Source organism: Pseudophryne corroboree, chromosome 9, assembly GCF_028390025.1.
Source record: "Pseudophryne corroboree isolate aPseCor3 chromosome 9, aPseCor3.hap2, whole genome shotgun sequence".
Taxonomy (NCBI): Eukaryota; Metazoa; Chordata; class Amphibia; order Anura; family Myobatrachidae; genus Pseudophryne; species Pseudophryne corroboree.
Window position 1 is genome coordinate 197,275,844 of NC_086452.1, and position 25,091 is coordinate 197,300,934.

At 45.3% G+C, this 25,091-nt stretch overlaps 1 protein-coding gene across 3 annotated transcripts in view; it reads left to right on the forward strand.

The window, feature by feature from the left end:
* The first annotated feature begins 1,532 nt into the window (after positions 1 to 1,532).
* The window catches only part of CDC14A (cell division cycle 14A), a 285,279-nt gene continuing 261,720 nt past the window's right edge, over positions 1,533 to 25,091 (forward strand). For 2 of the 3 annotated variants that reach the window (XM_063940077.1, XM_063940075.1), the window contains exon 1: positions 1,533 to 1,750. In XM_063940077.1, the coding sequence (XP_063796147.1) occupies positions 1,708 to 1,750 (43 nt within the window). In that variant the 5' untranslated portion in view covers positions 1,533 to 1,707. The remainder of the gene's footprint in view (positions 1,751 to 25,091) is intronic. The other variant, XM_063940076.1, reaches the window with a different exon arrangement.

Consider the following 25,091-nt stretch of genomic DNA (forward strand, 5'->3'; position numbering starts at 1 on the left):
TGTTCATACGGTTAACTGGTTATGTATGATCCAGGTTACATGGTATGATTGGTGTGGGCTGGTATGAATCTTGCCCTTGGATTGCTAAATCCTGCCTTGTATTGTCCATCTCCTCTGGGCACAGTTCTCTAACTGAGGTCTGGAGGAGGGGCATAGAGGGAGGAGCCAGTGCACACCCATAGTCAAAGTTCTTTTTAGGTGCCCTATCTCCTGCGGAGCCCGTCTATACCCCATGGTCCTTACGGAGTACCCAGCATCCTCTACGGACTAGGAGAAATAGATTTACCGGTAGGTTTAAAATCTTATTATTAAATACTGTGGGCCAGATGCATCATTGCTTGGAAAGTGATAAAATGGAGAGTGAAAAAGTGCCAGCCAATCAGCTCCTAACTGCCATTTGTCAAACACAGCCTGTAACATGGCAGCTAGGAGCTGATTGGCTGGTACTTTTTCACTCTACATTTTATCACTCTCCAAGCGATGATGCATCTATGGGAATATGGCCCTCATTCCGAGTTGTTCGCTCTGTAAAAATCTTCGCATCGCAGCGAATTTCCGCTTAATGCGCATGCGCAATGTCCGCACTGCGACTGCGCCAAGTAAATTTGCAATGCAGTTAGGATTTTTACTAACGGCTTTTTCATCGTTCTGGCGATCGTAATGTGATTGACAGGAAATGGGTGTTACTGGGCGGAAACAGGCCGTTTTATGGGCGTGTGGGAAAAAACGCTACCGTTTCCGGAAAAAACGCAGGAGTGGCCGGAGAAACGGAGGAGTGTCTGGGCGAACGCTGGGTGTGTTTGTGACGTCAAACCAGGGACGACAAGCACTGAACTGATCGCAGATGCCGAGTAAGTCTGGAGCTACTCAGAAACTGCTACGAGGTGTGTAATCGCAATATTGCGAATACATCGTTCGCATTTTTAAGATGCTAAGATTCACTCCCAGTAGGCGGCGGCTTAGCCTGAGCAAATCTGCTAAAATCCGCTTGCGAGCGAACAACTCGGAATGAGGGCCAATATGTACTAGACAGGTCAAAAGTTTACTACACTGTGTGTTATATTTGTTATAGCTTAAGCCCTGTTTATACAACTTGCTTTTATGTTATATTACGGTCTATAGATCCCATTATGATTGACTGAAAAGTGTCCTGCATAGCCGTGGTAATACAGGGGCAGCTCATCCGCCGAGCGGGCTCCAATGCTGTAAGTGTAAATAACGTGTAATTACATGTAATAATATGATTACCAAGTGACGGAATTATATCCGTTTCCTATATGACGCTGCACTGTGCTAGCTAATATAACAATATATGATTCCTCGTCGTCTATTACTGATCACATCACTGCACGCATGCGGCTAGCCTAATCCTGTCTGTGTCGTGGTAACTGGCAAGGTAAGCGTTAAAGCTTGGGGACGCCCTGCCCCTCCCTGATTGGTCAGACGGAACAAAGCCTTAGTAACGGGGCCTGGGCTGGGATTGGCTGCCGGTTACCAAGACTGGCGACTTTAAGACAGCGGAGACCTAGTGTAAGGGCTGGGGGGAGAGGCAGAGCAGAGACCCGGGGGGGAGAAAGAGAGAGCGAGAGAGTACGGGAGGAGGGAAACCATGGGGCAGGGGGAGTAGCCAGAGAGTGTAACGGGACAGCGGCAGGATCACCGGGGAGGCGATGCCCGGAGCAGGAGCGCTCTCCCTGTGAGCCGGGGATGGAGAATCAGGAGCTGATCAGCGCAGCGGAGATTATCAAGGGTGAGAGACTGCTGCTTGCTGTATACCCTCTATCCCCTCCATTTATACCCCCTACTGCACTCTATCCCCTCCATTTATACCTACTACTGCACTCTATCCCCTCCATTTATACCTTCTACTGCACTCTATCCCCTTCTCTTACTGCACTCTATCCCCTTCCCTTATACCTCCTACTGCATTCTAACTCCATCCCTTATACCCCCTACTGCATTCTAACCCCATCCCTTCTACCCCCTACTGCACTCTGTCCCCTTCCCTTCTACTCCTCCCCCCGAACTGCACTCTGTCCTCTTCCCTTCTACCCCCTACTGCACTCTGTCCCCTTCCCTTCTAACCCCCCCCCCCCCCAACTGCACTCTGTCCTCTTCCCTTATAACCCTTACTGCACTCTGTCCTCTTCCCTTATAACCCTTACTGCACTCTGTCCCCTTCCCTTATACCCCCTACTGCACTCTATCCCCTTCCCTTATACCCCCTACTGCACTCTATCCCCTTCCCTTATACCCCCTACTGCACTCTATCCCCTTCCCTTATACCCCCTACTGCACTGTATCACCTTCCCTTATACCCCCTACTGCCCTCCTTCTTTTGAACATTATAAATGAATGCGTTATATTTAGTAGAATGGTTCATTAGAGCAAGGCAGGTTCACTTGTATTCTGTTTGCTCAGAGTTCCATGCCATATACTGTATAAATGACACACACTGCTATATGCATCTTCCAAGTATTGTCATTACTCCAGCCTTTATCCAGAGTGAGCATTGCCCATGACCCATGCTGACTCACCCAGATCCGCTTTAGCTGTCCCTAATACCTTGTCACTTCTCCCAACATGATAGATCTTTTATGGTGTTTTTTTTACTCTTATGAAAAATGGGTTACTGCTCAGAAACTACGGTGCCGCTACAACCCTAAAGTTACAAATCGATACAAGATTTATAGTACAGTATCTTCCACACTCTGGATACGTGTGCAGAGACTTATTCATTTCTGAAATTATTTTACTGATTTATTCCGCTTTCTGGAACTAGTTATTAGAGAATAAAGAGGTGCTATTATTACATATAATTGTGTATTGCCACAACAAGACACTGATTTTATGGTCGACTGTTACACCACCAAGTAACTCCCTGCATCCCGAACCTTTATTTTAACATCTGACACCCTAAAATCACTTCTTGTACTGCAGACCAAATATTATGTTTCTTCACAGTCTTTCAGTTAAAAATAATTCTTATTACTAACGTTATTAATTCCCAAGTAATAGCACAAAGTTATTAATGGCCAAGTAATATCACAAATACTAAAAGTAAACAAATACTCGGCAACCGAGGTTGTGTACTCTTCAGTCCTAGTTGCAGAGTGGAGAGCTTGAGCCTCCAGTACAAAATAGTTTCTCAATGGTATTTGCTTTGACTTCTCTGGTTACTTTTTTCTCTAATACAATATAGTTATTTTTATTTTTAAGTAGAGATCAGTTTGGATTAGATATAATTTTTCAATAATAAATTTGTCAATAATAAACATGGTCAGTTGGGTTGACTTCCTATATTGTATGTCTTGCTGTCTCATACTTTTATCGTTGCCATAGTAACAAAACACAAAAGGGCTTGAGGAACTTTATCCTTGTACTAGCCTCTGGTCAGCCAAGGTGCACACACCTTCGTGAGCAGAGATATTCAGATTATGTTTAAATTACCGGTAAGTTATTCTTCCGAGCCATGCATATCAAACATCGATGCACTGTAAAAAAAAAAAAAAAAAAAGCTTCATACCTATCTACTGCACAGAAGCATTCTGTAATCTTTTGTATTGCTACAGTTGACAGTATCTATGGGGAAATGTGATGATCAGAGACGCGTCAAACTCACCAATTTTGACAGACCGCTGTTCAGTACATTTTCATCTGTGTCCCTGTTGTAAGCTGCAGCTACCGTAGGAGCTCGTACACATTTCAGACATTCATTTTTATTTTATTACTTGTCATTTCTTACAAGTGAGATAATGGACAGTGTAAGATGGTATCCTACGTGACACACAGCTGCCAACGTTTGATCAGTCTCCAAGAACACATTGCTTTGGGCAGATACATATAAAAGATGCCTTGCTGTTTGTTTTCTAGGTGATCCACTAAACCAGTGATGGCTAACCTTGACACTACAGCTGTTGTTGAACTACACATCCCAGCATGACCTGCATCAGTTTTAGCATGGCCAAATAGCAAAACTGATGCAGGGCATGCTGGGATGTGTAGTTCAACCACAGCTGGACTGTCAAGGTTAGCCATCACTGCACTAAACCATCCTCGGCATAATATAACCACTAAACACAATCGTTTTTTTGTGTGTAACATTAACATAGAACTTACAAAAGAGGTCATGTAACATCCTGTCCACGCCACAAACAAGGTATTAATTGTACCAATGCGCTATATACAGTAGGCTAAGGGGGACATTTACTAAGCAGTAATAAGAGCGGAGAAGTGAGCCAGTGGAGAAGTTGCCCATGGCAACCAATCAGCACTGAAGTAACATCTATAATTTGCATACTATAAAATTATACAGAGCTGCTGATTGGTGGATGGGGCATCTTCTCCACTGGCTCACTTCTTCGCTCTTATCACTGCTTAGTAAATGTCCCCCTAAATCCTCTATTGCAATTATTTAGTCCAGTTTAGCAAAAATGAAGAAAATCAGCTTTGCTTCTGCAATACCTACCCCTATAATGTAAGTGGAATTTCCGCTCATATTGCAGCATCTCACTTGCTTATGGGGAATGGTTACACTATTTAAATGTAACTGTTGTATCACAGTTGCTTATAACGGGAACATGCCTGACACTCCAAATTTGCAGTGTCAGTGCCCCTAACACCTTATGTTCTCTGCATTTAAGGATGAAAGAGAATTACAGTACACAGAACAGAAGAAACTTTAAATAAAATCACTTTTTTGAAATAATTATTCATACTGTTACTTATACGTGTATAGTTTTAAACAGTGCTAATATTTTCTTTAATGCTGCATAATGCATGGCATGTGACATGTTCATTACAGTATTTTGTAATACAGGCTGTTTGAATATTGATGAGGGCCTGCTTTGCTGTGTCAGTTGCTTCATAAGCTGCCTATAGGCAAACGTTCTAGTTTATACATTTATATAAAGCACCAGTTACAGTGTCAAATAATTCTATTAGAAGTCACTGGGAAGTTCTGTAATTATTTATACACCTTTTCCTAATAAAACCTGGGTCCGACCTGGGTAATTGAATCCGGTTTCAAGCTGTGTCAAAACGGCTTGAAACCTCGTTCATGCTGCAGGCTGGACCTGGGATAGTGGCGGGTTTTCCCTCTGCTGGCGCTTGAAGGTGACATCATCTCCAAACGCCAGGGAGCCGGCACTCCATAGGCTTTTAGCGTGACCAGATTTTGCCTTGTAAATGATTGCCGCTTTATAAAGAGCAACGAGTTCACCCAGGAACTCAGTTTGCCATAAAATGAAATTACATAATAGTGCAGGTGATTTCAGAAATTTCAGTTATGACATTTTGGGGAGAATTCAATTGTTTCTCCACGCGGTCGCCACTAGATGGAGCAATTGTTACTAAATTCTGGTGCACTGAGCCACAGGGAGACACATTTCAGCTCACGGCCCCCCTGTGCTGGCGAGCTAAAATGTTTGAAAAGTGACTCGTTCGGGCGCTCAAACGGCAGTTTTTGAGATTATGCCCATTAGTTGACTCTGCTTTACGTGTCTAAACCCTACACTATTGGGCGCGATCGTAGTAATTAACGGCATCAGTTGAATATCGTCCCTGCAACATCTCGTCACTTTATACGGGAGATTGGGCGCCGATATGAATTGAATTTCCCCCTTTTGAGTATTTTTTAAGCTTGTCAGGTTGTCTTTTTTTTTCTTGAAAATGCAATAATACCCTTGCTATAATAACATAATGTCTTTGCCTACAACCACCTCATATAGTCCTTTGCAGTACTAGAAATAGGCAATTTTATTGTGCAAATTATTATTAGAATATTTAACACCGGTGAGACAGGCCAATTAGACAGGCCGATTAGAAGCCAATCACCAAGCATCAATAAATGTTGCATGTCTGTGGTCTTATAAACGGAGCTTACAGTCCTCATCACTTACTCTTCTTGTACTAGGGTAAAACATATATGGCATACTAGCCTACTTTCCCATAATTGCGCTCACCCCCCCTGTCGGCATTCTGGTGGCCAGGATCTCGGTATTGGTATGCTGACCACCGGGATCCTGACCGCCGGTCACCCGTACCCAACCCGAATATATATGGTTTTACTAACATGTGTGCCTATATATGCATCTATATAAATATAAAAAAAATGTACGTGCACTTCAGTACAACACAGCTGTCTTCTGTATGTGTAATTAGTGTACAAATACATAGGCAATTAGTTGTAATCTCAAATTCTGTATTTGCTAAACTACACAATCTGATTATTTTGAGTTTAACACCATGTACAGTTGACTTAACATATCCTCAGCGCTACTGGTGAATTTGCTTTAATCAAAAAACAAAACAGCAAATAAGCTTCTTAGTTAAGGGCCCTACACACTGGCCGATTGCCGGCCGAGGTGCCCGATGGCCTATACTGCCAACGGACGGTGCGCGGAGGGGGGGGGGGACGTCAATATTGTCCATATTTGCTTGCATGCACAAACGAGCCGGCACCAACTATGAACGAGCACGGGGGCCACGCATCGTTCATCGTTGGTGCCTACACACTGAAAGATATGAACGATATCTCGTTCATTAATGAACAAGATCGTTCATATCTTTCAGTGTAATCGGCCAGTGTGTAGGGCTCATTAGAGGGAAATGTGTTATCAATAGAAAAGTGTAAAATGCGCCAATACCAGCGCAAAATTATATAATCGATCTACAACGTGTATTAAGGCAGTTACCGTACAGAGAATCCATTTTCTCTGCGTTCTCTGCATACATTTAACAGTATTGACGTCGGCGTACAGTTATATGGTGACAGTAATCAGGCAGCTCTTATTAAGAAAATGATAAGACCAATTTTCTGACTTATTGTTTTTTCACAGTTCAGCGGTATTACCTGCAGGTATGTGCAGTGACCCAGTGGTAATCATCATTTCTGCAGGAAAACGTCAGTTAGTTCTTAATAGAGTGATTGAAATTTTCTTTTTTATTCATTGTGAAATATTTATGCATGTTGCACAGTTTATAAAAATTTGGAAATTAATCAACAATGTATAACTTCTAAGGGGGATATTCAATTAAACGTGGTCTATGTATAAGGCTCAAACAGCCATAACTTCAGCAAAAACATAATTGTTTCCAGAGCTAGAAACAATCAATATGTTTAAACTATGAAAGTCCTGGTGGCTAAACGCCTCATTTTCTTTGTTTCTCCCTCGGTTGGGTAAGTTTGCTTTTCAAAATGGACGTGCAACTTTCCAATTTTTGTCCTTGTCGAATGCAATTCTTTTGTCAATCAGACATCTGGTGGACATTTCGACCTGCAAACTCTTACCTTTGCACAAACCATAGATTTCACTTCATACGGTCCAGCGCATTTGCCTTTCTCCAGGCACAGCATTATGTCAATACGGTACTTCATAAATTATCCCCATCCGATTGGACTAATGCGCTGGATTCAGCATTTCTGTTCCCAATTCAACCTCCCAGATCGATCTTTTTGTTATTCTTCTAAACGCTACCCCCTCTTCTCTTGTGACCTTCGTACAGGTATCACATCTTGTCAGGAGCAATTCCCACATCTCCAAACCTCTAATATTTGATCTATTTCTCTTACTCCTTGTTCACTTTACTAGCAACATCATATAGAAAGCTGGTGTATAAAATGTGTAATAAAGGATATTTGTCCGCATCTAGAGCTAATGTGATTGGAGTTGATGAGTCCTCTTGATATCCTAAATGTGTTATTTCTCCTGCTACATTGTTTCACCACCTTTGGAGCTGCCACTCGATTAAACACTTCTTGGATCAAGTCAAACAATATGCTATGCTGGAATTTATTACTTTACTCCCGTTGAGATGGATTGAGACCTCCTTGCATAAGGAAGTTTGGGTTAAGAAATTTTTTACTATCTGGGAAAGATATATATAGCCTCTTAGCCAGATGCCATTAAATCTCTTATACGCACATGCATTCAGAATACACAGTGGCATGAAACCCCAATATTAATAGGTGATTCCCTGATACAAACTGATAACTCTTGAGCATGTAGAGGTTAGAGCTATACCACTATAGTGGTGGATGACAGTCCTTCCTTCCTGGGCTCACGGCTCCCCCCCCCCCTTTTTTTTTATTTCTCTCCTCATTCCTTCCTCTTTCCTCACACTCTTATTTCCTTTTCTGTAAATTTCCCCCCCTTTCCCTTCTTTTCCCTTCTTCCAGTTATGTTATTTTCTTTGAAAACCATCCTTACTTACAGTAGTTATATAAAATCTTAGTTAAGATTACTATTTGTGGGGACCTCAATTAGGCCGCCGAGCCGCCGGACCTCCGGGCGCATAGCGGCGACGGCGTTCCCGTTCAGGATTGGAGCGGCCAGGCCTCAGCCCCACATAGCTCACAGGCGGCCGGGTCGTGGTGGGGTCGAGGTGGAGGGTTGGCCAGAGGAGGCTGGACACTGCTGAGGGGATACACAGTCCGGCGGCCATCTTTGATTTTATGCAGCAAGCTCCAGTGTGAGAAGCTGGACCCTAGAGAGGAGACATTGGCACTAAACGCCATACGGCTTTCTAAAAATACCTCCTCCCTTATTACACAACATCCCCATCGCTGGGCCTGACATGCAGCAGATACCTATTTGCAGACACGTAGTTCCACTACTATTATACTTTGGAAGCTCCTCACTACATATATATAGTTGTTGTGAAAACCTGGGGATACCCACATCATAGGCTGCAGATCACCCACCCTGGCCTGAAAGCTCAATTAGCCATTCCATCAGCTTTCAGAACTGGGCCCTCACTTCCGGTGGGCGGACCGGCTGATCCGGCTGCTTCCCCTGGGAGCTCTCCCTTCAGGCATCCCTGTTAACCCAGACCAGCGGCTCTCCCTGGACCAGTGACCCTGCAAACACACCAGCGGATCCCGGAGATACCCCGGAGCAAAGTGGCGTGGGTCACGGCTCGCTCCTCCCTCCCGTTACACCCATCGGAATTCGCACAAGTAGTGTGCACCAGATGACGGCGGCCATCTTGGGTCTCGTGGAAGACGCTGACCCGGCTGCCTGAGGGATCCCTGGCCGCTCACAGCACTCCGCAGTGCTCCCCTGCCGGCCCTTTGGACCCCATACCGCTGGCTGACAACTCCCCTCAACACAGGTGCGTGTAGCGGAGCCCCGCCTCGCCGCTGTAGCGGCCGCGATTCCCTGCTCCCCTGATTGAAATCCTAAACTGTCTGGAGCCTCTTGCCCCCTTGGAGGATACGCAGGGCTCAGACCACATTTACATTGCTCCACTGATCAGGGCCATCACTCGGCTGACGCTGGTGGCGACGCTGCTGACCTGTCACCCTCCACCTGTGCCCACATAAGCAACGATTTCACATCAACATACAAAATTTTTTAAAAAAACAGGAGGTCTTCCGGGTACCGCGCTGGCCACTGCCTGAGCCCAGACCTTGTCGTTGTCACAGGTGGATTCTCCTCCCCCACCTCCCTCCACTTCTTACTACACGTGTGCCTCCTTGAACCGCACCCTGTTTTGGCAATTCTACACATATTCCTCATAGTGTTTTTTCCCCTGGTCACTTCCCCACTCCTCCGGGACTTAACCTCCCATACTCCTGAGGGACTTGTAATCTTTTGCTATACACCTACGCTCATTGTGTCCTTTGAGTGACGCCGCGATTGGACCACATTCCCCACTATGGAAAAATACGTGGCCAAAACGCTCCGCGCGAATAAGAATTCTCAGAACAAAAATAAATCGACGGCCAAAGATAGGGAGCACAGCCCTATTCCACAGGGATCTCCATCCTCTCCTGGCAGACGAGTCACTGACGACATGGTGCCTACCGACGTCCAAACTAGTCCATCCTCAGTACAGAGGGCCAAAGAAATATCAGACATCATATCGCCTTTGCTGGACGCAAAATTGGCGCCTCTGATGGAGGCAATCACGTCAGCGGCAGCTCAACTAACCCAACACACTCAACGCCTGGCTGAGGCCGAGGACCGCATATCTACATTGGAGGATGATCAACTCACTATTCAATCACAACAACAAACGCACGACAATACCCTAGTGGCCATGGCCGATAAGATCAAAGATTTAGAAAATTGGAATCGCCGGAACAATTTACGCCTGATTGGTCTTCCAGAATCCGTCAGACAGACAGATTTGCTGGACTTGGTTACTCGCTGGCTCCCCACAACCCTTGATTTTCCCCCCCTCCCCCACCTCTTATCTGGTGGAACGAGCCCACCGCATCGGCCCTGATAGGCAGTCTTCACAGTCCTCTCAGTCACCTTCACAGTCCTCTCAGTCACGTCCCAGACCAGTAATTTTTAAATTACTAAATTACCTTGACAAAGTGAAGATCATGGAAGCATACCGCAAGAGCTCTGACCTACGCTACGAGGAATCCAAACTACTTCTTTTTCAGGACTTTTCCTTTCAAGTTTCGACACAACGACGGGAGTTCTCCCCTGTATGCAAGGAGCTCTATGCTAAAAACATCAGATTTGCCCTCCTGTACCCGGCAAAACGGAGAGTCTTCCATGCCGGCAAACCACATTAGTTCGACACCCCAGATTCTGCTCGGAATTTTCTCAAGTCGCTGTCATCATCACAGTCTGACTCTCGAATGGACGATGCTGATTGACTCTTCTAGACTTAAGTATCTCTTTATTTTGTTTTCTCTCTCCTTCTTTCCTAATGGATAGCACACTGTTGATTGTTTCTATATGGTTCTTGCAAATAGGGTTAAATGGGAATTCTCCCCGCCTGCCGCAGGTGCAGGGATGGTGGGAATCCTTTATTCAATTTTTTCTGTCAGCCTTATTTCCCTCCCCTTTTTCTAATCAAAACAGAGTTTCTGTTACAGATGGATGGTTATTATTACTGTCTTCTTTGGTTCAAAAATGTAAAAATTTTTATGACTGGTGGCCTATGCTGCACTGGCTACTGTTTACTACCTGCATTACATTGTTTTGTTACTGTATGTTTATTTTAACTCCATTTGTTTGCCCGATACATCATTTTTGTCCTACAGTTGCGTGCTGGGACGGGGGATTGGACTTTCGCTTGTGGCTTCTCCCTCTGCGTTCTACTAGACTGGGTATTGGATAATGTTGGCCCCTGGAGACGCTGAGGCCTCTACTGATGGCTCAAAGACGTCTCTTAGGCTGGTCTCGTGGAACGTAGAGGGCCTGAACACGCCAGTCAAGAGGAAATTTTTTTTGACTCATCTCAAAAAGTTTCATCCTGATATAGTGTTTCTGCAGGAGACGCACTGGCGTCTCAATGACCCCAATACACTTAGAGATACCTGGGTTGGAGGCTTCAGAAGCGCCTCCTACACTACTAAAGCAAGGGGAGTACTTTTTCTATTTCGTAAATCCCTACACTATGAGATCAGGGAAGAATGGGTGGACCCTGAGGGACGGTTTTTGTTTTTAAAGGTAGAGGTCGAAGGAGAGCTTTTTACTTTAGCATGTATTTACGCCCCTACAGGACCGAATGCTTCCTTTTTCTCAGACATCTTTGTTAATTTACAGGGCTGGATGGAGGGGGTTTTGATTTTAGGGGGAGACCTTAATATTGTTCTAGACCTGCTATTAGATGCATCTGGTGGCCCCAGACAAGTGAGTTTCAATAGATCCATACCACCCTCCCTGTCCCTAATGCTGGACTCTTTACAGCTTCTGGACCCATGGAGATTTCTCCATCCTGACTCTAGGGAATATTCTTTCTTCTCGCACCCCCATAAAATATTCTCTAGATTGGACTACTGGCTAATATCTACCTCTTTGATCCATAGAATAGTGGACTCCACCATAGCTAATATTCTCCTATCCGACCATGCCCCCATCACCCTGACAATCACTTTAACCACACCCCGACCGTACTCTTATGTCTGGCGGTTCCCCGAATACCTTGCTCATTCTGAGGACTTTAAACTCTTTTTGTCACAATCCTATCTCAATTATATACACGATAATGCAGCACATGTCAATGATATAAATCTTTTCTGGCAGGCTTCTAAACCTGTTCTTAGAGGACAGATGATCTCATATGTTGCCACTAGGAAAAGGCAACTTCGGGAAAGGATGGCAGAGGCGTCCCTCCAGGTTGCCTCGGCTTATTCTCGAGTGTTGGCTGATCCGTCTGAGACTAACAGAACATTATATAAAGACACTAAACTAACACACGATACTCTCTGTGCGGAACAGGCCAAGTTGTTCCTTTCCTTCCAATCTAACAAATATTTTCGTTGGGGCAATCGCCCAGGAAAATTGTTGGCAAACATGGTAAAAACTCATGCAATACCAAAACATATTTCCTCAATTAGAGACACCTATGGACCCCCCTCAGTGACACAGGAACAGATTAGCGACACCTTTCTGGCTTTCTTTGAGAAATTATACACCGCACCACCTGACCACCCTACAGCTGGCATGGACTTTTTGACACAAGCTGATCTCCCTATTATTTCTGAGGACGATAGAGAATTTATTACCACTCCCGTTACTGAAGCGGAATTAGAATCGACTATTAAATTCCTAGCAAATGGGAAATCCCCAGGCCCCGACGGCATGTCGGCAGCCTATTATAAACTACTTCTCCCACATATATAAGTGACCACCTCAGACAATTATACAATGCACTCTTGACAGGCCACCCTGCCCTGACAGACTTTAATACGGCTCGAGTCATAGTCCTCCCCAAACCTAATAAAGATCATACTTTGGTTTCATCCTACCGGCCAATCTCATTGTTAAACCAAGATTTTAAAATATTCATGAAGATTCTTGCCATCCGCCTCCAAGTGATTCTACCCAAACTGCTCTATCCTGCCCAGACAGGATTCTGGCGCAATAGGCATTCAGTACATAATGTCCGCTCATTGTTAGCGGCCATGTTTAAAACACATGATTCATTGGAGAAGGAAAATATGGTCTTGAGTTGTGATGCAGACAAAGCTTTTGACCGAGTATCTTGGGCTCACATAGACAGAATACTTAGACTCCAAAATGTTGGTCTTGATTTTAGTAAGGTATTTCACACCATTTATCAAACTCCCCAAGCCTTTTTGACGGTAAATGGTCACAACTCGAGACTATTCTCCCTATATCGGGGTACCAGACAGGGCTGCCCCTTATCCCCCCTCTTCTTTAATTTGGCCTTAGACCCTCTCCTTCGTCATTTCTTTAAAGAACACAGATGGCACGGCATAAAATTGGCTGATCAAGAACTCAAATTCTCAGCATTTGCAGATGACATCTTACTTTACTTTAGCAACCCTCGAAAAGCCATACCACACTTGATATTTTAGACTCATTTGAATTAGTCTCTGGTTTTAAAATTAATTATTCCAAAACAGAAGCCTTGGCTTTCTTTCCCTCAATTAAAGCGGGCTGGGGCGACACATTCCCGTTTCATTGGGCCACAAACAATTGTATTACTTATTTAGGGATTTTATTCCCTGATCACCCCCCCAAGCTATATCTTCTTAATTTCCCCCCACTATTTACTAGGACGTATGCAGACTTTGCCAGATGGGCTCACCTCCCTCTCACGTACACTGGCAGAAGTCACTTGTATAAAATGATCAGCTTCCCGCGCTTCCTTTATGTATTACAGATGCTTCCGCTGATTGCGCCTAAACATATGCTAGCTCAACTGGACAAGGCACTGTCTAAATTTATTTGCGCGGGTAAGCACCCTAGATTCTCATTATTTAAATTACGCCAACCTCTTGTCCTTGGGGGCTTAAATTTACCATGCCTTCATTCATATGCCTTGGCAGCCAACTACAGGATCGCTTTGGACTGGATTGGGGGTCAGGACATATATTCCAACACACACCTGGAACAATCTTTTACACCCTCTAGGTCTTTGGTGTCCCTGTTACACACCATCTCCGCTTCCATGCCGCACTGTGTGAAGGACAATATACTTGTTTCCTCCACCTGTGTTGCCTGGCGGCAGATTCGCTCGCAACTAAAATTGTCACGATACATGTCACTGTTTCTACCTCTCTGGGGTAACCCAGACTTCAAACCTCACACTACCTCTCCCATATTTCAGACTTGGTATGACGGAGGTCTAAAATACATCTGTCATTTTCTGCATGCTGAAACTCTGACCTTACTTACACATTCCCAAATTATGGCACGTTTTCCATCATTACAAATCCCATTCTTCCCCTTTCTCCAAGCATGCAGCTATGTACAGAAGGTCACATCTTTATTATCTATGCAAGATACCTCCCATGCCCTGGACAAAACATTACGACTCACCCCAAATAGTAATTTTCCCACGGCACTCATATACACACACTCCTGCACCTTACTAAACGTGGAATCTGGCTCAGTGGGCCTCCTAAAATGGAAACTGGAATTCCCAGATCTCACTATGAAACTGATTTTGGAGGCTAATGCCTATTTAGATAAAACATTAGGCTCAGTTTCATACTCAGAAATGCACCAGAAAATTCTACATAGAGCATATGTCACCCCCAAGCTACGACACCTTATCGGAGCTGCCTCTTCCTCTCACTGTTTCAAGTGCACTGCTCCAGAAGCAGGTCTTAAACACTGTCTGTGGTCCTGTCCTAAGGTACGAACACTTTGGCAGGCACTCCAATCATACATCACGACAGACCTACAGTTACAATTCACTATCACTAAGACGTGGGCATTCTGGGGTATATTCCCGAAACCATCTACTACCAGACTGTCCAAGGGGCAACGTATTTTATTAATTAAACTGGCGGCTGCCACTAAAAAGACGATCCTTTCCCAATGGACATCCACTGACCCTATTCCTATCTCACTATTACACCCTAGGGTCTCTCATCTATTCCACCTAGACTGGACCAATACCGCTTTACAGAAGGACAAACTGACTGAAAAATACTTTCATATTTGGATACCCTATGTCCAGACCCTCCCCCCGGTTACAAAGGAGGCTCTATGGAAATGTTTTAAAGATACTAAATGGTACATGCTAGAAACCCTCGATTCTGTAGCCCCCTTCTGATCTCAAGACTCTGGGTTATTTCCATATGCCAGTTTTGTCACTTGCTGTTCTGATATTTGTATATTTCCTCTAATGTTCAATTCTGCTACTGTTTAGGGCTTACATGGAGTATAATTACTGTTATTATAAGTCTATACTATTATGGTTATGTAATGCATGGTGATCTCATTCTGTTCTATTGTTACCTCACTGGTCAATAAAAAAATTTTGAAAAAAAAAAGATTACTATTTGTGACTGTTATGTTAAAAAAATAAAGAAAGATACGGAAAACTGGAAACTGGGTGGTTGATACTTTAATTTAACAACCTGCACCATGATGCATACTCAAGAACTTTATATACTCCTGTCTGTATCTCTTCGTGCCTTTATGGAGAAGTCATTTTATGAACTGTTTTGTTACTCTCATTAGTCAGTCTCAGCATCATAACTTAATTGTAATATAATACTATGGTTGGAATATCTGTTACAGGTTGAGTATCCCATATCCGAATATTCTGAAATACGGAATATTCCGAAATACGGAATTTTTTGAGTGAGAGTGAGATAGTAAAACCTTTGTTTTCTGATGGCTCAATGTACACAAACTTTGTTTAATACACAAAGTTATTAAACATATTGTATTATAAGACCTTCAGGCTGTGTGTATAAGGTGTATGTATATATATATATATATATATATATATAAAACATAAATGAATTGTGTGTATGTACACAAACTTTGTTTAATGCACAAAGTTATTAAAAATATTGGCTAAAATGACCTTGATGCTGTGTGTAAAATGGGCCCTACACACATGCCGATATCCCTGCACGATATGAACGATCTCGTTCATTAATGAACGAGATAACGTTCATATCGTGCAGTGTGGAGGCACCAGCGATGAACGATGCGCGGCCCCGCGCTCGTTCATCGCTGGTGCTATGTCGGCTGTGCATGCAGGCCAATATGGACGATGTTGTCCATATTTGCCTGCACTGCTACGAAGCCGGGTGACGGGGGGAGTGAAGAAACTTCACTCCCCCCGTCACTGCCCCCCCGCCGCCGGGTCGCCCGTATCGGCGGTCGGGCAGCTCGGCTGCACATCGCAGAGTGTGTAGTGCCTTTACGGTGTATATGAAACATATATGCATTCTGTGCTTAGACTTAGGTCCCATCACCATGATATATCATTATGGTATGCAGTTATTCCAAAGTGCGGAAAAATCCGATATCCAAAATACTTTTGGTCCCAAGCATTTTGGATAAGGGATACTCAACCTGTATATACTTTATACAGCTCAATTACATTTATTGTGCTTTTTCGACTGTTCAGTATGTCTATCGTCCAGTGTCTTAATAAAAACATTGTTTAAAATACAAAAAAACAGATAGTGTTAAAGGCAAAAAGGCACTATAATACTTTTTTTTTTTTTTTATCTATCCCTAGGTAGTTATATATTGTAAATATTGAGAGATGACCAGATGTTATATTTGAATACAAAAAAAATGTGCAGCAGAGAAAATTATAGTATTGATTATCTACAAAATATAAAGGCAACATATAATGGACCTATACACGTTGCATACAAAGACACAACTTTTTTCAGTAACATTGTGTGGGTGTGAAAGCTGGACAGTCAAGAAGGAAGATAGGAAGATTATTAATGCTTTTGATTTATGGCGCTGTACACTAATTTTATGTGTACCATGGACTGGCTGAAGTACAAGTCAATCGGTATTAGATGAAACCTAAGCTCTCTCTAGAAGCACAAAAGACAAGACTGCGCCTTTCTTACTTTGGACACATCATGTGCAGAACCTGATCCCTAGAGAAAGACATTATGCTTGGCAAAGTTGAGGGCCAACAAAAAGAGGAAGACCAGCTCTGAGATGCCTTGATACCATCACAACTACTATAGACACCATACTAGCAACACTCAACTGCTTGACAGAAGATCAAAATGTGTTCTGGACAGCTATCCATAGGGTCACCATAAGTTGGCATTGACTTGATGGCACATAAGAACAGCAATACATGTTAAAATAAATAGCTGATTGATATAATGAACATGAAAAAGGAATATAAAGTCAGGATAAATAATAAAATCATACCACGTACAAAACAAGAATGTTAGTCACAAAAAGATTGAAACCAAAAGCTAATCTAATGTTAATATAATAATAAATACAGATAATTGGTATTGTGATACTGTATAATGTATTAAGTGACTAGTAATATAAATCCATCCTGTTACTATACTACATTGAAAATGTAAATATGGATGTCATTTGTCAAAACATTAAAATATCTGTCAGAAAATAAACCAAAGGAAAGTAATAACAAGGGGCTCACACCACAGCCGCTCCCAGACCAAACCTAAGTTTCAACACACACGCTTCATGCTTTTGTGACTCTTGTGGTGTTTGTGGAATTGGGTCCTGTATCACTGTACCTATACTTATTTTTGTACAGATGTGTCATCTTATATCCTTGCTGAGTTGCGTATGCACCGCAGAATGCGAATGGTGGCATAGGGGGTCGTGTGCATACGCACTCTCGTGCTGCCATTGAGGTCAAACTACAGACCTGCGGAAGCGACGCGACATAACACTGCCACGATGCTTGCACAACACGCCAGCAAACAAAACAAGGATATAAAAGGGCACCTACAGTATATAACATATTCATTGTATATTGCTAGTGATTGGCTAAATATTATTTCTCTAACGTCCTAGAGGATGCTGGGACTCCGTAAGGACCATAGGGATAGACGGGCTCCGCAGGAGACATGGGCACTTTAAGAAAGACTTTGACTCTGGGTGTGCACTGGCTCCTCCCTCTATGCCCCTCCTCCAGACCTCAGTTTGATACGGTGTCCAGAGGAGATGGGTGCACTGCAGGGAGCTCTCCTGAGTTTCCTGCTAAGAAAGTATTTTAATTAGGTTTTTTATTTTTAGGGAGCACTGCTGGCAACAGACTCCCTGCATCGTGGGACTGAGGAGAGAGAAACAGCCCTACTTCTCTGAGTTTCAAGGTCCTGTTTCTTAGGCTACTGGACACCATTAGCTCCAGAGGGAGTCGGAACACAGGTCTCACCCTGGAGTTCGTCCCAGAGCCGCGCCGCCGTCCGCCTCGCAGAGCCAGAAGATAGAAGCCGGGTGAGTATGAGAAGTAAGAAGGCTTCAAAGGCGGCAGAAGACTGCGTGATCTTCACTGAGGTAACGCACAGCACTGCAGCTGTGCGCCATTGCTCCCATACACCTCACACACTCCGGTCACTGTAAGGGCGCAGGGGGGGCGCCCTGGGCAGCAATATAAACCTCTATTATGGCATAAACACATATTTACATGTACAGCTGGGTACTGTACATGTATATAAAGAGCCCCCGCCATATTTTTGAATAATTTGAGCGGGACAGAAGCCCGCCGCCGAGGGGGCGGGGCTTCTCCCTCAGCACTCATTAGCGCCATTTTTCTCCACAGCACAGCACTGAGAGGAAGCTCCCCAGACTCTCCCCTGCTTACTGAGGTGACAGTGGGTTTTTCAAGAGGGGGGGAGGGCACATAATTGGCGAAAAACGTGTTATTTCAGCGCTACTGGGGAAACATTCTGTGTTTTGCCTGGGTTGTATAGCGCTGGGGTGTGTGCTGGCATACTCTCTCTCTGTCTCTCCAAAGGGCCTGGTGGGGAACTGTCTTCAGATAAGAGCTACCCTGTGTGTGTGGGGTGTGTCGGTACACGTGTGTCGACATGTATGAAGTGGAAGGCTCACCTAAGGAGGAGGGGGAGTGTATGAATGTCAGATCTCCGTCGGCAGCGCCGACACCGGACTGGGTGGAGATGTGGAATGTCTTGAGTGCTAGTGTAAATTTATTACACAAGAGATTAGACAAGGCTGAGGCTAGGGAACAGTCAGGTAGTCAGACCATGCCTGTCCATGTGTCACCGGGACCTTCCGGGTCTCAGAAGCGCACATTGTCCCAAATAATGGACACAGATACCGACACGGATTCAGACTCCAGTGTCGACTATGAGGAAGCAAAATTACAGCCAAAAGTGGCTAAGGGCATTCGATATATGATTATTGCAATAAAAGAGGTTTTGCATATCACAGAGGAACTCCCTGTCCCTGACAAGAGGGTACACATGTATAAAGAGAAAAAGCCTGAGGTCACTTTTCCATCCTCGTATGAGCTGAGCGAGCTGTGCGAAAAGGCTTGGGAATCTCCAGACAAGAGGCTGCAGATTCTCAAAAGGATTCTTATGGCGTATCCTTTCCCGCAAACGGATAGGATACGATGGGAGTCTTCTCCTAAGGTTGACAAGGCTTTAACACGTTTATCAAAGAAGATAGCGCTGCCATCCCAAGATACGGCTACCCTTAAGGATGCTGCTGATCGCAGACAGGAGGTTACCATGAAGTCCATTTACACACATTCAGGTACAATTCTTAGACCGGCAATGGCGTCGGCCTGGGTTTGTAGTGCTGTCGCAGCATGGACAGACTCCTTATCTACGGAAATTGAGACCCTAGATAAGGATACCATTTTAATGACCCTAGGGCATATAAAAGATGCTGCGTTATATATGAGGGATGCTCAAAGAGACATTTGTTTGCTAAGTTCCAGAATAAACGCTATGTCTGTTTCTGCTAGGCGAGTCTTATGGACCCGACAGTGGACGGGTGATGCCGACTCAAAGAGGCATATGGAGTCTTTGCCTTACAAAGGTGAGGAGTTATTTGGAGAAGGCCTCTCGGACCTCGTCTCCACAGCTACGGCAGGTAAATCAAATTTTTTGCCTTATGTTCCCTCACAGCCTAAGAAAGCGCCTCATTATCAAATGCAGTCCTTTCGTTCGAATAAAAGCAAAAGAGTACGAGGATCGTGCTTTCTTGCCAGAGGTAAGGGCAGTGGAAAAAGTTGCACACAGCTAGTTCCCAGGAACAGAAGTCCTCCCCTGCCTCTGCAAAATCAACCGCATGACGCTGGGGCTTCCCTGGGGGAGTCCGCTCAAGCGGGGGCACGTCTTCGACTTTTCAGCCACATCTGGGTTCATTCACAGGTGGATCCCTGGGCAATAGAAATTGTTTCTCAGGGATACAAGCTGGAATTCGAAGAGGTGCCTCCTCGCCGGTTTTTCAAATCGGCTCTACCTGCGGCTCCAGGCTCAGAGAGGGAGTTAGTGTTGCATGCAATACAAAAATTGTATCTTCAACAGGTAGTGGTCAAGGTTCCTCTACTGCAGCAAGGAAAGGGTTATTACTCAACCCTGTTTGTGGTTCCGAAACCGGACGGTTCGGTCAGACCCATTTTGAATTTAAAATCCCTGAACCTATACTTGAAAAGGTTCAAATTCAAGATGGAATCACTCAGGGCGGTCATCGCCAGCCTGGAAGGGGGGGATTTTATGGTTTCCCTGGACATAAAGGATGCATACCTTCATGTTCCAATATTTCCTCCTCATCAGGCGTTCCTGAGATTTGCTGTACAAGATTGTCATTACCAATTTCAGACGTTGCCGTTTGGGCTTTCAACGGGTCCGAGGATTTTCACCAAGGTAATGGAGGAAATGATGGTGCTCCTGCGCAAGCGAGGGGTCACAATTATCCCATACTTGGACGATCTCCTCATAAAAGCGAGATCTCGGGAGAAGTTACTGGACAGCGTGTCTCTGTCTTTGAAGGTGTTACAGCAACACGGCTGGATTCTCAATATCCCGAAGTCACAGTTGGTTCCTACGACGCGTCTGACCTTCTTGGGCTTGATTCTGGACACAGACCAGAAGAAGGTTTTTCTTCCAATGGAAAAAGCTCAGTAACTCATGACTCTGGTCAGGAACCTATTGAAGCCAAAACAGGTGTCAGTGCATCACTGCACTCAAGTTCTGGGGAAAATGGTGGCATCGTACGAAGCCATTCCCTTCGGCAGGTTCCATGCGAGGACCTTCCAATGGGACCTACTGGACAAGTGGTCTGGGTCACATCTACAAATGCATCAGAGGATCACCCTGTCCCCCAGAGCAAGGGTGTCTCTCCTGTGGTGGCTGCAGAGTGCTCACCTCCTAGAGGGTCGCAGGTTCGGCATTCAGGACTGGATCCTGGTGACCACAGACGCAAGTCTCCGAGGTTGGGGAGCAGTCACACAGGGAAGAAATTTCCAAGGTCTTTGGTCGAGTCTAGAGACTTGTCTCCACATCAACATCCTGGAGTTGAGGGCCATATACAACGCCCTACGTAAAGCGGAGGTATTACTTCGCGACAAACCAGTTCTGATTCAGTCGGACAATGTCACCACAGTAGCTCATGTAAACCGCCAAGGCGGCACAAGGAGCAGTGTGGCAATGGCGGAAGGATTCTTCGCTGGGCGGAAAATCATGTAAACGCACTGTCAGCAGTGTTCATTCCGGGAGTGGACAACTGGGAAGCAGACTTCCTCAGCAGACACGACCTGCATCCGGGAGAGTGGGGACTTCATCAGGAAGTCTTCGCGCAGATCGCAGGTCGGTGGGAACTGCCCCAGATAGACATGATGGCGTCCCGTCTCAACACAAAGTTAAAAAGGTATTGCGCCAGGTCAAAAGATCCTCAGGCGATAGCTGTGGACGCCATGGTGACACCGTGGGTGTTTCAGTCGGTCTATGTGTTTCCTCCTCTTCCTCTTATACCCAAGGTGTTGAGAATAATAAGACAAAGAAGAGTGAGAACAATCCTAATTTTTCCAGATTGGCCACGAAGGACTTGGTATCCGGATCTACAGGAATTGCTCACAGAAGATCCGTGGCCTCTTCCTCTAAGACAGGACCTGCTGCACAGCAGGGGTCCTGTCTGTTCCAAGACTTACCGCGGCTGCGTTTGACGGCATGGCGGTTGAACGCCGGATCCTAGCGGAAAAAGGTATTCCGGATGAGGTCATTCCTACGCTAATAAAGGCTAGGAAGGACGTGACATCAAAACATTATCACCGAATATGGAGAAAATATGTTTCTTGGTGTGAGGCCAGGAATGCTCCTACGGAGGAATTCCATCTGGGTCGTCTCCTTCACTTCCTGCAAACTGGAGTGATTTTGGGCCTAAAATTAGGCTCCATAAAAGTTCAGATTTCGGCCTTATCCATTTTCTTTCAAAAGGAATTGGCCTCTCTACCTGAAGTGCAGACCTTTGTAAAGGGAGTACTGCATATTCAGCCTCCTTTTATACCTCCGGTGGCGCCTTGGGACCTTAACGTGGTGTTAAGTTTCCTTAAGTCACATTGGTTTGAACCACTCAAAACGGTGGAGTTAAAATATCTCACTTGGAAGGTGGTCATGTTGTTAGCCTTGGCTTCGGCTAGGCGAGTTTTGGATTTGGCGGCTTTATCACGTAAAAGCCCCTATCTGGTTTTCCATATGGATAGAGCGGAGTTGCGAACCCGTCCTCAATTCCTACCTAAGGTGGTCTCATCCTTTCATATGAACTAACCTATTGTCGTGCCTGTGGCTACTCGTGACTTGGAGGATTCCGAGTCCCTTGATGTGGTCAGGGCTTTGAAAATTTACGTGGCCAGAACGCCTAGGATCAGAAAAACAGAAGCACTGTTTGTCCTGTATGCAGCCAACAAGGTTGGCGGCCCTGCTTCAAAGCAGACTATTGCTCGCTGGATCTGTAACACGATCCAGCAAGCGCATTCCATGGCAGGATTGCCATTACCAAAATCGGTTAAGGCCCATTCCACTAGGAAGGTGGGCTCATCTTGGGCGGCTGCCCGAGGGGTCTCGGCATTACAGCTGTGCCGAGCTGCTACTTGGTCGGGGTCAAACACCTTTGCAAAGTTTTCTAAGTTTGATACCCTGGCTGAGGAGGACCTAATGTTTGCTCAATCGGTGCTGCAGAGTCATCCGCACTCTCCCGCCCATTTGGGAGCTTTGGTATAATCCCCATGGTCCTTACGGAGTCCCAGCATCCTCTAGGACGTTAGAGAATATAAGATTTTAAACCTACCGGTAAATCTTTTTCTCGTAGTCCGTAGAGGATGCTGGGCGCCCGTCCCAAGTGCGGACTACTTCTGCTAGACTTGTTATTGCTTAAATAAGGGTTATGTTATAGTTTCATCGGTTTTGGACCGAAACTATGTTGTTTTTTATACTGTTAACTGGTTAGTTTAACACAAGTTATACGGTGTGATTGGTGTGGGGTGGTGTGAATCTTGCCCTTGGATTAACTAAAATCCTTTCCTCGTACTGTTCATCTCCTCTGGGCACAGTTTCTCTCACTGAGGTCTGGAGGAGGGGCATAGAGGGAGGAGCCAGTGCACACCCATAGTCAAAGTCTTTCTTAAAGTGCCAATGTCTCCTGCGGAGCCAGTCTATCCCCATGGTCCTTACGGAGTCCCAGCATCCTCTACGGACTACGAGAGAAAGATTTACCGGTAGGTTTAAAAAAAATTTTTCTCTGACGTCCTAGTGGATGCTGGGAACTCCGTAAGGACCATGGGGAACAGCGGCTACGCAGGAGACTGGGCACAACTAAAGAAAGCTTTAGGACTACCTGGTGTGCACTGGCTCCTCCCCCTATGACCCTCCTCCAGACCTCAGTTAGAATCTTGTGCCCGGCTGAGCTGGATGCACACTAGGGGCTCTCCTGAGCTCCTAGAAAAGAAAGTATATATTTAGGTTTTTTATTTTCAGTGAGATCTGCTGGCAACAGACTCACTGCTACGAGGGACTAAGGGGAGAAGAAGCGAACCTACCTGCTTGCAGCTAGCTTGGGCTTCTTAGGCTACTGGACACCATTAGCTCCAGAGGGATCGAACACAGGGCCCGACCTCGATCGTCCGGTCCCGGAGCCGTGCCGCCGTCCCCCTTAAAGAGCCAGAAGCAAGAAGATGGTCCTGAAAATCGGCGGCAGAAGACTTCGGTCTTCACCAAGGTAGCGCACAGCACTGCAGCTGTGCGCCATTGCTCCTCATGCACACCTCACACTCCGGTCACTGATGGGTGCAGGGCGCTGGGGGGGGCGCCCTGAGCAGCAATATTATACACCTTGGCTGGCAAATCTACACAATATATAGTCATAGAGGCTATATATGTGTAAAATACCCCTGCCAGAGATCCATATAAAAGCAGGAGGATATCCTGAAGTCTGTATATACACACTAAGGTACTATACTGAGACCTGCAATTGCCTCAGCATGGATAGTGCTGCTGCAGCATGGTCTGTTACCTTGTCAGGACAGGGATACTATAACCATAGAGCATATTAAAGACGTCGTCTTATATATGAGGGATGCACAGAGGGATATTTGCCGGCTGGCATCCAGAATTAATGCAATGTCCATTCTGCCAGGAGGGTATTAGGGACCCGGCAGTGGACAGGTGATGCTAACTTTAAAAGGCACATTGAGATTCTGCCTTATAAGGGTGAGGAATTGTTTCGGGATGGTCTCTGGGACCTCGTATCCACAGCAACAGCTGGGAAGAAAATTTTTTACCTCAGGTTTCCTCACAGCCTAAGAAAGCACCGTATTATCAGGTACACAGTCCTTTCGGCTTCAGAAAAGCAAGCGGGTCAAAGGCGCTTCCTTTCTGCACAGAGACAAGGGAAGAGGGAAAAAGCTGCACCAGACAGCCAGTTCCCAGGATCAAAAATCTTCCCCCGCTTCCTCTGAGTCCACCGCATGACGCTGAGGCTCCACAGGTGGAGCCAGGTGCGGTGGGGGCGCGTCTCGGGAACTTCAGCGACCAGTGGGCTCGCTCACAGGTGGATCCCTGGGTTCTGCAAGTAGTATCACAGGGATACAAGCTGGAGTTCGAGACGACTCCCCCTCGCCGTTACCTCAAATCAGCCTTGCCTGCTGCCCTCGGAGAAAGGGGAGGTAGTACTGGCGGCAATTCACAAGCTGTACTTCCAGCAGGTGATAATCAAGGTACCCCTCCTTCAACAAGGCCGGGGTTACTATTCCAAAATGTTTGTGGTACCGAAACCAGACGGTTCGGTGAGACCCATTCTAAAATTGAAATACTTGAACACTTATATACGTAGGTTCAAGTTCAAAATGGAATCGCTCAGGGCGGTTATTGCAAGCCTGGACGTAGGGATTACATGGTATCACTGGACATCAAGGATGCTTAC